Here is a 13,591-nt window from a genome sequence, read left to right as displayed (position 1 = left end):
ATTGGATGGTATGTACAAAAAATAACCTCTTTTAAGACTCTCTTCACTTCATATGGATGTTCCACTACAATCACAATATAGAGGAACAAATATTACTACTGTAGCAATACATTAATACCATTTGAAAACAATCCCATGCTAACACAGTCCAAGGAAATGGAACTTATTCAACAATCAACCAAAATCAAAGGTGAAGGCCTCACAATCAACCAAAGCTATACGTATGCATTTGGATTTTCAAGGAGATATCCTTCTACTGCTTTGAACATTCCTGCCATGTTTCCCATCATCTCCTTGGTTTCTTCTTCTTTCGGCAGGTTACCTTCAACCGTCTCAAACTCCCCATGAAACTTGCATATGCTTCCGCCATCAATTCCGTCTTTGAACTCGAGAATAAATGTGGTCGATTTCACTTTCTTCCCGAGTAGGCCACCTTCAATCACTGAGTACTTGAATAAACGGTTATTGTCGTCGATCTCATCTATGCGGTCCTTCCAGTAGCTGAAGTCCTTGATGGCTGCATATTAAGAAAATAAATACATTTTTTTGTTGAAGTATAATGCTGTTATTGAACTTGCTTAAAGCCATATGAAATACTAAAAAAAAAAAAAATTTTAGTTACCATCAGCGAAGTTGGACTGTCTGATCGTGCCGACCCCACCGTCGCCTTCGAGAATGACGATGCTTGATATGATTTCAGGCATGAGCTTGGGCATGAGGTTGTGGGAGTCCTTCACCATCGCCTTCCAGAGTCTCGATGGTGAGATTGGTGACAAGATTTCGTGACCCACTGTACCGGCAACCATGATTTCAATACTAATATTAATGAGTAGATATGTTTATGGTTGTGGTTTTTTAGCAAGTAGGTGGGCTCGAGCTTGTGAAAAGATGAGAAAATGCATGAAGATTTATAGATACTGATGGTAGAATGGGAGGTGGGAGAAGTGAGTTCTCTTTCATAGGATTTAGCTCCATTGAGTACATTGAAAATTCTAATATATTCCAATATTAGGCGTTGTATGTAGGCTGAGACAAATGATAATAAAAAATGAGGAGATCCCTTGCTTTGTGTTGTAGTGAGGTGGGCTACAATATTGGAAACAGGTGGATGGGTTGGTCCACCTTACTGGTGGATCAAATGGATTCTTGGCCCAAGGTATCAAAATAGGGAAGCCTGATATACCTGCGCCCAGGGCTGTGTGGGGTCCACAGAAATGTACATGACAAATCCACTCTGTCCATCTGTTTTGAAAGACCACAATAGGACAGAATTCTAAAAATCATGCAGATCCAATATTTAAGTGGGCTACACCAACGAAACAGTGTGAGCGGAAACGTCCACCGTTGAAACCTTCCTGGAGCTGACCATGATGTTTATACCCTATTACCACTCAGATAAACTGTAGGCACAAATATCGTCCTGATACAAAACTTCTGTCACCGACAAGCGTTCAATCCCCACCGATTCGTGTGGTATGGCTCACATGTGTTTTTTATCTGCCTGATTTTTAGAATCCGTGGTCTTGCCAAAAAAGATGATGTGGCCCCACACAGCCGCGGGCCTGCGCCCGGTGTCACAAGCAATCCGCTTTCTCAAAATAGTGGTGCCATTCTGATGGATGGACTGGATGAAGGTAATATTTGGCACTTTGGCCTACCACGAGGTGGCCCACCTGGAGGTCATGGCTACATAAATATCACGGTGGGGCCCACCCAAGCAGCCAACCCATTTTCTGTACGCCCACCCAATCACCACTTGAGGCCACATGCACTATTCCAACGAATTATAGAAAAAAAAAAAAGAAGAAGAAGGAAAGTAGAGGGTGATTGGATCATTTCATCCCTTGAGAAGGGATGCTTACCAAAGGAACGTTTAGTCACGTGATTGGATCATTTCATCCCTTGAAAAAGGATGCTTATCAAAATTCCTTAGTAATTCTGCGGAAAAAATTCCAATTATTAAGGAGGGGTAGCCAAACCGAGTCTATCTATCAAACCCCATATAAATCTATATTAATATCCCAAGTACGTACGCCTCCACCACTTGGCGAAGGAAATCTCTCTCTCTCTCTCTCTCTCTCTCTCTCTCTCTCTCTCAAGTTAGGATTTGGGTTTTCTTCCAATCTTGTGTTGGGGTTTTCTGATAAGGTTTGAATGGAGAGGAATAGCTCGTATGGAACGTCGTGGGCTGATCAATGGGACTACAGCGATTCAGTCGACCCAGTTGCAGACAGGAATAAAGAGAGTGGCAAGAGCAGAAATGGGAGGAAGGTTGGAGAAAACAAAGGCGATTGCTGCCTCTGGCATTAAGAAGGTTAAGGAAGGCAACTCTTTTAGCCTCCACTGGATCAAAGCCAAGTATAAGAAGAGGACCCACAAGCCCTAGTCCCACATCCATTCTTTCTTTATTTTATTTTTTTTCTTTCTTTACCCATCTGTACTAGAATTTCTTTCTTTGTTTTATTACTGTGAATGGGAGAGATTTACATATGTTTTCTAATTGAAATTAATTATTTTCCTACTTGGTTATCAGGAGTAGATCTAAATTAGCCCGCCTTTGTTGCCTCTTTAAAAATCAAAGATTTTGGTTTGTGTGTGTTTGGTTGCATAAGTTAGACTGATTATGAAATAATATTTAGAACTTAAATAAGAATATACTTAGGGGATGTTTGGGGTGAGGGATTTCGTGCCAGGATTTGTGAAATTCTTGAATTTTGAATCTACTTTTTTAAAATAAATAAATAAATAAAGATTTGTGAAATTAATGAATTTGCCAATCTGAACCTTCAAAAATCTTTGATTTAGGGCAAATCCAAATATCTAGAAAATCTAAAAACCTTGCATATCCACAAAATGAGGAATTATTTGAAGCTTCATTTCAAAACAATGGTGTTTGGGATTTGTCAAATCTAAATTCAATGCAAATCTATGAATTTCAAAACTTCATGATAAAATTCACCGTTTCATTTCCTTAATCCCACGAGGGCCTTAATATAGATGGAATGTTACTATCGAATGAGCCCATAAAACCTAAGTGCTACATGCATTGACATTTGAGCTACTGAAAAGAATAGGCTCTACCCAAAAGATGGTTGGACGCAGAAATCATGTACATTCTTCTTCAAGTGGGCCACCTTATAGAAACCAATGGACATCAGGTGCATTTACTCAGTATACATGTGGGCCCACTTGATGAATCGATTGGTCCGATAGACAGGTCCACCTTTTCAATGACAATGTCATTGGTCATGATTGCTTATAAGGTGGACCAATGTGTATATACGGTGGCTTAAAATTGTTGGTTTTTGACAAGTGGCAACCCCTAGTAGGGCCCACCAACCCCAGCACATGGTGGAATGGGGGGAGAGGGTAGAAGCGGTGGCCTCTTGATGTAGAGCTGGTCCCGGTTGACAACAGAAGGTATCCGAACTATCAAAACTTAAAACGGACGTAGGCCAAAACAAGTTATCGGGCATACCATATATGATTTTGGGGTAGGATGAGCTATTTTAGCCACCCAACCCAAAATACCATTTGATCGATGTTTAAAATCCTGTTTTAATTTCATTTTTACTATTTATTAATAAGTTTTAGTTTGAGTATAGCTCTTCATCCGCTGTATTTCTATTCTCGTTTTTGTAGTTTATCCTTCCTTGCCTCATCTCTCCAATTTAAGGCTACCTCCCTACCTCTCTCACTCCATCGCTGGTAGAGCTAGGCATTGGGTCCAGTCGGACGGAGTTAGGGCTGACCCAACTTGATGTGGTTTTGAAATAGGCCTGAGCCCAACTCATTCCGACTCGGTATCGAGTCCAGCATGCTTGACCCAATCCGAGTCCAGTCTGGCCTATACTGATTTGGATCGAGTTTTGGGTCGAGTTACTAAGTAACTCGGACTCGATCGGTTTGAGTTCGGATTGGGCAAAGCCTACTCAGTTCGGACTGACTTACGGATTCGGTTCGGGTCGAGTTGGGTCTAAACGAGTCAGACGAGTTGAGTCAGCCGAGTCGAGTCATCCCGTGCCCAGCTCTAATCGCTAGATCTCACCCTCTCCCTTCTCTCTATCCTCTCTTTGTGCTTATAACTCTTAAACCTTGCTTGCGCCGCTCTCTTGGGACTGTAACAGCATGCGCTTTGTTTCGGCACTTCACATCTCCTTTGAGTTGCATACTCATGCCTTCGTGTAAAGGACTATGCACTTACACCTCTGTCTAGTGGACTGCGTGCTCTTGTTTCAATTTGGTAGTGTGCTTGCTTGCCTCTCTTTCACTAGGTGGTGAGAGGAAAAAAAGAGATGAGACATATAATTAATATGGAGTTGTCCACCTGCATTTGATCAAGACCTTGTCCTGAGATGGGGAGGTGAATCGACTTGTTTTTTCACAGGTGGTTGATTTGATCATCGGCTAAGTTTCATATTTCAACTCTCAAACTTGGTCATGTAATTGTGTCATTCAATCAATCCATCATCAATAATAATAATAATAATTTAGAACATAACATGACACACTATGTATGCATCCATCAGTTCTATCAGAGTGACGACCAACATGCATGATCCCGATGAGAAAACGATGAAATAAGTTGCCATGGTAATATTTGGCAGATGCAATATTTTTATTTTTCGTGACATATGAATGTCTCTGCAGGACGTTTATAATGGAGTTACATTAGCATATTGCATAGCTGTCTAATTAATTTGAAAAGTAAAATTTTTTGGTTAGACAAATAATGATTAATTGCCCTTATGTGCTAATTTGAACTTTTTAGACTTTATAATAATTGCAAATGAATATTATTAAAATTATCTTTAATGCATTTGCTAATTGAGAGACATAAAACCCATAGCATTCAAATTAGTGTGGGTGATCTCTTAAAAGGAAAAATAAAATTAAAAAATTGATGAGAATCAATTTTATGATTTGATTCAGATCTAACAATATCATCCTATTAGACGGAGAAAATGTATTATACAGGCGAAAAACTAAATGAGGATATACCAATTAATAGCTTTTAAAATGACCGTCAACAACATTAAATCTACAATAAATTGATAAAGATATGCGATGTGCGGCCCACCTAGAAGTCCAATCTATACCAGAAAATTTCCCTGGGTCAGTACAGGGCTGGGTCATACAGTGGACGGACCAGATCGTTCATTTGGTCCCTAGTGGACCCCACAAAAAATAAAAATAATAAAATAACTTAAAGTTCAAACCCAACGAAACGACAGGAGAAGAGGGAGTCTTCTTCCTCCCCGCCATTCCCGCGCCGGGGAGTTTGAAACGGACGACTGTCCGTCTGTTCGTCGGGTTATGGCCTACCATTAATCATCTTCTAGGTGATCTTAACCGTTCATCGTGATCGTAACAGAGATCCGACAAAAACCTCTTCAATACCATACGTTTGCACGCACATGCGTGCGCACGAGTTTGATCGCAAATCACTGTTTGCGTGTAAAAGAAGATTCCGAAAACGGAATTAATTCGCTCCGTTCCGAGTCGATCCGCGAGAGAATTTCTCCCCGATCCTCAACAGTTGGATGCTGAGATCTTATCCATCCATCTCCATTCACGCGGATCATGCCAACAACTGAAACTGTAAGCCGTTAATTGTTTCCTTCCCGCCAATAATCGTTGAATCGGTTTTAGATCAAGATTGATCTGAACCGTTCGTCTTCCTTCCAACTCATCAGAAACATTAAAAACGAATCTGAGAAAGCGTAAACAGCTGGAAATCCTAACGAACCACGCCCCATCACGTGTTCGATCAAAACACGTAAGAAACGTGAGGAATTGCGAAAAGAGGGAAACCACCGACTTTTCAATCTTTCCGTCCGGAAAACTGGGTCCCACAATCTCTGCGGGACCCATCTAAACCACCCAGTGAAACCAGATCGAAGAAAGAACCGTTTATTTGTGATTTTCCATTAGTTCTAAGGTCCTAGAACAGTATACGGCCCTCTTTCGACCATCTTCTTAGATCCTGAACGCCGATTCTTAATAGCCTTGCATCCCCGGAACAATCCGAGCCTTTAAAACTCAAGAAACTCCACTCACTCGGATTGAAACGGCCGAACCCGCATTTTTCTTTTTTTCTTTCTTTTTTTTTTTTTTTTTTTTCACCATTGTCCTGGTGGGGCACATCTTCAGAATGGAATGGATGGTGTATATACAAAACATGATGGGTCCCACAGACAATCTGAAAGGTTTTTAATAATGGGTATTCCCATCCCAATTATTCTATTGTGTGCTCACCTGAATGTTGAATCGATCCAAATTTTGGGACCCAAGTAGAAATGAGGGTCAACACGCGATAGATGGATTGAATTTCATGCAAACATCGTGGTGAGTGCCACATATTGTGTTGTAGGTTAAGATTAATCTAAAAGGTTTGTAGTGGATCCGACCTCAAATCACTGATAAAGAAAACAACAAAGTGACCATCTCTTTTTAACACTCTTTTCACTTTATGTGGGTGTACCACTAAAATCACAATATAGAGGAACAAAGATTATTAGCTAGACATTAACTACTACTTTAAACAAGCTTCCTATTCCCATGAAAATGCAGTTCAAGGAAATGGAACTTATTCAACAATCAAGCAAAATGAGAGGTGAAAGACGTACAATCAACCAAAGCTAAATGTATGCATTTGGATTTTCAAGGAGATATCCTTCTACTGCCTTGAACATTCCCTCCATGTTTCCCATCATCTCCTTTGTTTCATCTTCTTTTGGCAGGTTACCTTCTACAGTCTCAAACTCTCCGTGAAACTTGCATACACTTCCACCATTGATGCCATCTTTGAACTCCAGTGTAAATGTAGTTGATTTCACTTTCTTCCCAAGTAGACCACCTTCAATCACTGAGTACTTGAACAAATGGTTATTGTCGTCGATCTCATCTATGCAGTCCTTCCAGTATTTGAAGTCCTTGATGGCTGCACATTAACAAAACAAACGCATTTTTTTTTATTGAAGTATAATGCTGTTATCAAACTTATTTAAACGCATATTAAGTATTAAAAAAAAAAAAAAATTATGTTAGTTACCATCAGTGAAGTTGGACTGTCTGACTGTGCCGACCCCACCATCACCTTCGAGAACGACAATGCTTGATATGATTTCAGGCATGAGCTTGGGCATGAGGTTGTGGGAATCCTTCACCATTGCCTTCCAGAGTCTCGATGGTGAGACTGGAGACAAGATTTCATGACCCACAGTACCAGCGACCATGATTTCAATACTATTAATGAGTATAAAAGTCTATGACTGTGGTTTTTGAGTAGCTAGGTGGACTTGAGCTTGCGAAAAGATGAGAAGATGCAAGTATATTTATAGATGGTGATGGTAGAAAGGGAGGTGGGAGAAGTGAGTTCTCTTTCATAGGATTTAGCTCCAACGAATACATTGAAAATTCTCATATATTCCAATCCTAGGCAATGCATGCAGGTTGAGACAAATGATAATAAAAAATGCGGAGATCCCTTGCTTTGTACTGTAGCTGAGGTAATATTGAGTTTTGATAAGCGCATACATGCGACATAAAGCTTGTGTACATGCCACACACGTGAGCATGGCACATACTTGTTAGATCTAGTCCATCCATCGGTTTGCTGAGATCTTACATTGTTTACCAAAAATAAAATCTGGTCTAACCAGGGCTACTATATATTGTAAACAATACTGTAAACAGGTGTATACATAGACAAACACTTACACATGTATATTTGCAAGCCATGGTCCATCTGACGGGTGGATCAACCGGATGCTTAGGCGCCCAGGCATCAAAATAGTAGTGCCATTCTGATGAATGTACTAGATCCCAGACTTATGCCCTACTAACACATGTGGCACATGTTCATCTGATGTTTGACATGCCACAAATGCATTCTTTGCACAATTGGACCAAGAGAAGTTCAAATGAAGTGAAAGTAATCTGTTAGATCTCTTCCAGTCCTACATAAAGCATAATATAATTGGGCCCAAGTACATTCAGATTGAAGAAATTCATTCAAGATAAGTAAAAATTGGCGTTCGAAGTGGGTCGTAAATCATTCGTAACTCCTATTCTAGACATTGTCACAAAATGCACAACTATCAATCTTTATGTAACAATGGTTTCAGGGTCAATCGACGTGTATGGAAGGTCGCACACCCCCATTTAACAGAAAACACACACTTTCGGTTCAAAATTATAATTTTAGAAAATTTGACTATTTTTAGTAATTTGCATTTTTGTCGTATCTCCTTAATTTTTAGAGTTTTAGGATTTTTCATCTTTTTTAAAAATCACTTGTAATAATGCTATGACTGTTCTAGTAAGCTTTATCTAGACATTTTTATTTTTGGCAACTTATGCTTTAGAAAAGTTTTGCTTTGGAGTAACTTCTAAACGAATTGAGAAAGTAGGCTTTAGAAAAGTTTTACTTGGATATTTTTGAATTAGGGTATAGATTTTCTTTATTAATGGTATAATTGATAAATTATAAAAACGTTATTCAATAAAATACTTGAATTTTCTTTCTTATTTTATAATGGACTCAAAAAATCTCCTTATGGATTTAATGTTTAATCACTTGTAGAAGAAGGTGATCTTTCTCTTATTGTGTCACACTCTTCTTTGTCATCATTAGCATGATTTAACACGCCTAGTGAGATTGGCAAAGGTCTCAAATGTTAAAACGTTTTAGAGAAGTTTACAAAAAACTACATAATAACAAGGAATTTACATTCCAATAACATTTTTTTTTAACGCTCGGTTGGGTGCGCATGTGAGAAAATGGGTACACTGCTTGAGTCAACCACTGTGATGTTTGTGTAAAATTTACACTGAGCACCGAGTGCATTGCCTCATATTATGTGAAGGGCCCAAAAATCACCCTAATCTATTATCCAAGTGGACTACTTGTTTGGAAACAATGCACTGGGCAATCATGACCTTCTGGATTTCATATAATCATCATAGTGGAAGTTGTAAAAATCAAAGGTAGACTTTTCTTTAGTAACTGCTTTCTTTGGTGTGGCTTGGATGTCACATTCACATTGTGGTGGGCCACACAGTAGTGGGATTTTACCACCTATGGGTACTTGAACCTTTGACCACGTGTTGAAACTCCTTAGAGTCTGCCACCGGATCAATAGCAAGGACCCATTTACTAATGTTCATGTTTTAGATATGGCCCATTTGATTTGTAGATAGGAATTGACTATTGTACTCATTTAGTGGACTAGTCTTATGTTTCTCCATTTACTAATGTGCTTGTTTTAGGTATGGCCCATTTGGTTTGTAGATAGTACTGAGACTAATATTGCACCTAGAGCTGTACACGAGCAGTGTAAGCTCGGTAATTTGCTTGACTCAGCTTGAAAAAGCTCGACTCGACTCGGATCAAAACTCTGTTCGAACTGAGTCGAGCCTTTTTTTGGGAGCTCAGAATATTTTGAGAGCTCAGAATATTTTGAGTCGAGTTCGAGCTGGACCTAGCTCGACTCGGCTTGACTTGGAATATTTCGGATGTGTTCTATGTGTTTGAGCGAATGCCTGAGAGAAATGTTGTCACTTGGACTTCAATTATTTCTGGTTGCATTCAGAATGGTCTTTGGGGAATTGGGTTTTCTCTGTTTGTAGAAATGCTCGAATCCGGTGTTCTTCCCAATGATTTTACCTGTAATGTTGTGCTTCAGGCTTGCGCTAACCTGGCCGTGGTTGGTGTTGGGAAACAAGTGCACTCTCTTGTTGTTAGAGTTGGACTCAACGGTGATTGCAGGATTGAGAATTGTTTGATTGACTTCTATTCTATATGTGGGTTGGTGGATAAGGCTCAGAAGGTTTTTGTTAGAACGCAGGATCCTGATTTAGTTTCTTTCACCTCCATGATTGCTGGTTTTTGTAAGAATGACTTATTTAAATCAGCAGCTAGACTGTTTGATCAGATGCGGAGGTTGGGCTTAGACCCAAATGAAATGGGGCACCTTGCCAATGCAAGCCACTCTCTCCATTTTTTCCCACGACTACTCACCGTCTGAGTAGAGCACAGATCCAAAAACTCAGCTCGAACTCGGCTTGAGCTCGGCCGAGCTGAGCACGAACTGCTTTTCCGAGCTCGAAGGCCGAGCCAAGCTGAGCATGAGCTGAGACTCGATCAGTCTGAGTCAAGCACAAGCTGGGCAAAGCTCGCCTTGGCTCAACTCATGTACACCTATAGCTAATTGTAACAAGAGATGGGTCCTTACTCTTGCTCAGGTGGTAGACTCTCAGGAGTTTCAACTCCCGGTCAAGGGTTTGAGTACCCATAGGTGGTGAAATTCCACCAGCGTGAGTGTGTGGGGTAGTGTGTGTGCGTGTGTAAAAAAATAATAATAATAATAAATAAATAAAATAAAAAATAAAATAAAATTGTACCAAGAGATCTTGATAGTAACGACCTCTTGGAAGAGTTGGATGTCACATGATACTTTGGAAGTAATCACATGGAGTATATATAGCTTTTGGTCTAATCGGGTTGGACTTGAGAACTCTCTTGAAAATGTATACCTTTTTTATCAAATAAGTGGGAAGACGAACGCCCACCGTTGAATTTTCACGGGCCCACCATGATGTGTATGTGAGATCATCTCTAACCATAAGATGTGTAATCCACTCCAACCATGTTTATGGGTAATGCACTCCAACCATTGTCAATCCTACTTTGATGTGTATGTGAGGTCCTCTCCGATTATTAGATTTGTATGCAAGCTAAAAACTAGTTTTGGTCTATGATCCAAGTTGTCCACACCAAGGGAATGAGTTGGGAGAGACATCCACCCTTGATTTTTATAGATCCCACCGTAATGATTATATAAAATCCACTCCAACCATTAGATGCCATACTAAAATTTTGGTCTAAGGCCCAAATTTCAATCATATCTTTGATTCATTTGGGCCACACCAAGGGAAATAGTTTGGAGGGTGAGTTTTGCCCTATATATTGTTTTCAATTGTTAGGGTCATAGGAATTACATATGTGAATTGTTGCCCCTCAACCTAACATGAGATGACCAGCTAATGGTCCATGCAGATTTCACATTAACACAGTAGTTATTTCACCTCGCCTTTGGGAAAGGGTGGTACTTTGATGGGCCCTACAGTGGTGTTTATGTGAAATCCACCCCGACCATCAGGTGTGTCATCTCATGTTAGGCCCAGAGTCCAAAACTGAGCCCTATTCTTGATTGAGGTGGACCAGGCAATTGGAAACCATGTATAGGGCAAACCCCACCCTCCAAACTATTTCCCTTGGTGTGGCCCACTTGAATCAGAGAAGGGTTTAATATTTGTACTAACGGCTTAATTTTTAGTGTGGGATCTAATAGTTGGAGTGGATTGTATATAATAATCATGGTGGGCCTTGTAAAATCCCAACTATTTACCTTAGTGTGGCCAACTGGAAACACAAGTCAGCCTAATATTTTGTTCTGGCCTAAAATGGGATTACACATCTAATGATCAGAATAAATGTCACATATAGTTCATAGTGGGCCCATAAAAAATAAGGGCCAGTGTACAGTCAAATTAAATGAGGTCTCGAGACTAGCAGGCTGAACCATATGTTATGGTCCAACCATCAAATAACTTCCAAATATTCATGTTTATATGACATCTAACTCATCTACTAATAATTTGGCCCTATCGTGAGAATTATCTTTTGGAATACTCCATAATGTATACTCATTTGCTGGACCACACTAGTGTTTCTCTATTACCAATGCCTGCACATTATTTTATATAGTGTGGTCCAATTTTTATTTATTTATTTATTTATTTTTGTAGAAGTTTTTTTTTTTTAAAAAAAAAAAACGAAAAGATGTACATCCATTCGGGCAGGCCCCACCAAAAAGATGGTACATATGACTAACTATTGCATGAGAAGATCCTCGTGATAGGAACAAAATGTTTGATGCGGTGGATGTCACATGCACTTAATACTTTGAACGTTATCGTATGAGTAAACTATGGCTTCAAGGTGGGGAAATCGGTGAAGTCCCACTAGGCGTGAGTGTGTGTGGGGTGTCTGAGATCCTCTCCATTCATTAGATACATAATTCCATGTTAAACTCAGGCAGACCTGTGACTCAGGCGGGCCACCTAGGTAAATAGTTGGGAGGGAGACATCCAACCTTAATTTTTATAGGGCCCACCGGGATGATTATATAAAACCCACTTCAACCATTCGATGCAACACTAAACTTAGGCCTGAAGCCCAAACTTCAGTCCCACCTTTGATTCATGTGGGCCACACCACAGTTTCCAATCGTTTGGTGACGTAGCTGATCGTTCGGGTGAACTTCTCATTAACAACGCGATTAGGCCCACCCGAGCCCGTGACCCCTTTGTCTAATTTCTAAACTGGTCAGAAGTCTAACCAGTTGAACTTGAGAAAAACCTGATGGATGGAATAGATCTCACAAGTATGTACCATGCTGGCACGTGTGTGGTATGTAGACGAGCTTTATTCCACTTATTTGTGATCCATGCTCAAGAATCCCTCACTACAATACAAAGCAAAGGGTTTGTCTCAACCAACATACAATGCCTAAGAATGGAATATAAGAGAATTTTCAATGTATTCAATGGAGCTAAATCCTATGAAAGAGAACTCACTTCTCCCACCTCTCTTTCCACCCTAAGCATGTATAAATCTTCACGAGAGTTCTCATCTTTTCACAAGCTCGAGCCCACTTACTAAAAAACCACAACCATAGACATATCTACTCCTTAATATTAGTATTGAAATCATGGTTGCTGGAACGGTGGGTCACGAAATCTTGTCTCCAATCTCACCATCGAGACTCTGGAAGGCGATGGTGAAGGACTCCCACAACCTCATGCCCAAGCTCATGCCTGAAATCATATCAAGCATCGTCATTCTCGAAGGGGACGGTGGGGTTGGCACGATCAGACAGTCCAACTTTACTAATGGTAACTAACATAATTTTTGTATGTGCTTCATAATAACAGCATTATACTTCAATATAAAAAAAAATGTATTTGTTTTGTTAATGTGCAGCCATCAAGGACTTCAGCTACTGGAAGGACCGCATAGATGAGATCGACGACAATAACCGTTTATTCAAGTACTCGGTTATTGAAGGAGGCCTACTTGGGAAGAAAGTGAAATCAACTACATTTACGCTGGAGTTCAAAGACGGCATCAATGGTGGAAGCGTATGCAAGTTTCATGGGGAGTTTGAGACGGTAGAAGGTAACCTGCCCAAGGAAGATGAAACCAAGGAGATGATGGGAAACATGGCGGGAATGTTCAAGGCAGTAGAAGGATATCTCCTTGAAAATCCAAATGCATACGTATAGCTATGGTTGATTATGAGGGTTTCAAGTTTGATTATGATTGGTTTTTGAATAAGTTCCATTTCTATAGACTGTGTTTTCATGGGAATAGGAAGCTCTTGAGTTTGTTTTCAAATAGTACTTAATGTCTTGCTAAATAATAATAAGCTTAATTTGTTCCTCTATATTGTGATTTTAGTGGTAGATCTGCATAAAGTGAAAGACTCTAAAGGGGCCGTCACTTTGTTGTTTTCATTATTAT

At 39.9% G+C, this 13,591-nt stretch overlaps 4 protein-coding genes across 4 annotated transcripts; 2 read left to right on the top strand and 2 right to left on the bottom strand.

Annotated features, from left to right (window-relative positions):
• Positions 1-215: 215 nt before the first annotated feature.
• Positions 216-868, bottom strand: LOC131255138 (pathogenesis-related protein STH-2-like). The gene is made up of 2 exons (XM_058255835.1): positions 623-868; positions 216-517 (listed from the first exon to the last, which is right to left on the bottom strand). The coding sequence occupies exons 1-2, from the start codon at positions 804-806 to the stop codon at positions 216-218; spliced, it is 486 nt and encodes a 161-aa protein (XP_058111818.1). The 5' UTR covers positions 807-868.
• A 5,773-nt stretch (positions 869-6,641) lies between these two features.
• LOC131255137 (pathogenesis-related protein STH-2-like) lies at positions 6,642-7,238 on the bottom strand. Its single transcript, XM_058255833.1, has 2 exons — positions 7,055-7,238; positions 6,642-6,943 (listed from the first exon to the last, which is right to left on the bottom strand). The coding sequence occupies exons 1-2, from the start codon at positions 7,236-7,238 to the stop codon at positions 6,642-6,644; spliced, it is 486 nt and encodes a 161-aa protein (XP_058111816.1).
• Positions 7,239-9,542: 2,304 nt separating this feature from the next.
• On the top strand, positions 9,543-10,031 carry LOC131255136 (pentatricopeptide repeat-containing protein At4g39530-like). Its single transcript, XM_058255832.1, has one exon. The coding sequence runs from the start codon at positions 9,543-9,545 to the stop codon at positions 10,029-10,031; it is 489 nt and encodes a 162-aa protein (XP_058111815.1).
• A 2,748-nt stretch (positions 10,032-12,779) lies between these two features.
• On the top strand, positions 12,780-13,353 carry LOC131255135 (pathogenesis-related protein STH-2-like). The gene is made up of 2 exons (XM_058255831.1): positions 12,780-12,963; positions 13,052-13,353. Exons 1-2 carry the CDS (start codon positions 12,780-12,782, stop codon positions 13,351-13,353), a joined length of 486 nt encoding a protein of 161 aa, XP_058111814.1.
• Positions 13,354-13,591: the final 238 nt, after the last annotated feature.

Source organism: Magnolia sinica, chromosome 9 (assembly GCF_029962835.1).
Source record: "Magnolia sinica isolate HGM2019 chromosome 9, MsV1, whole genome shotgun sequence".
Classification (NCBI taxonomy): Eukaryota; Viridiplantae; Streptophyta; class Magnoliopsida; order Magnoliales; family Magnoliaceae; genus Magnolia; species Magnolia sinica.
The sequence above is the reverse complement of the archived record's forward strand: the minus strand, read 5'-3'. Positions and strand labels throughout refer to the sequence as shown.

Bases quoted from the DNA above. Each gene is read 5' to 3' on its own strand.
- LOC131255138 (XM_058255835.1), bottom strand. From the start codon at position 806: ATGGTTGCCGGTACAGTGGGTCACGAAATCTTGTCACCAATCTCACCA. The intron at 518-622 runs GTAACTAAAATT...CTTAATATGCAG, and splicing joins ACAGTCCAACTTCGCTGATG to CCATCAAGGACTTCAGCTAC.
- LOC131255135 (XM_058255831.1), top strand. From the start codon at position 12,780: ATGGTTGCTGGAACGGTGGGTCACGAAATCTTGTCTCCAATCTCACCA. The intron at 12,964-13,051 runs GTAACTAACATA...GTTAATGTGCAG, and splicing joins ACAGTCCAACTTTACTAATG to CCATCAAGGACTTCAGCTAC.
- LOC131255137 (XM_058255833.1), bottom strand. From the start codon at position 7,238: ATGGTCGCTGGTACTGTGGGTCATGAAATCTTGTCTCCAGTCTCACCA. The intron at 6,944-7,054 runs GTAACTAACATA...GTTAATGTGCAG, and splicing joins ACAGTCCAACTTCACTGATG to CCATCAAGGACTTCAAATAC.
- LOC131255136 (XM_058255832.1), top strand. From the start codon at position 9,543: ATGCCTGAGAGAAATGTTGTCACTTGGACTTCAATTATTTCTGGTTGC.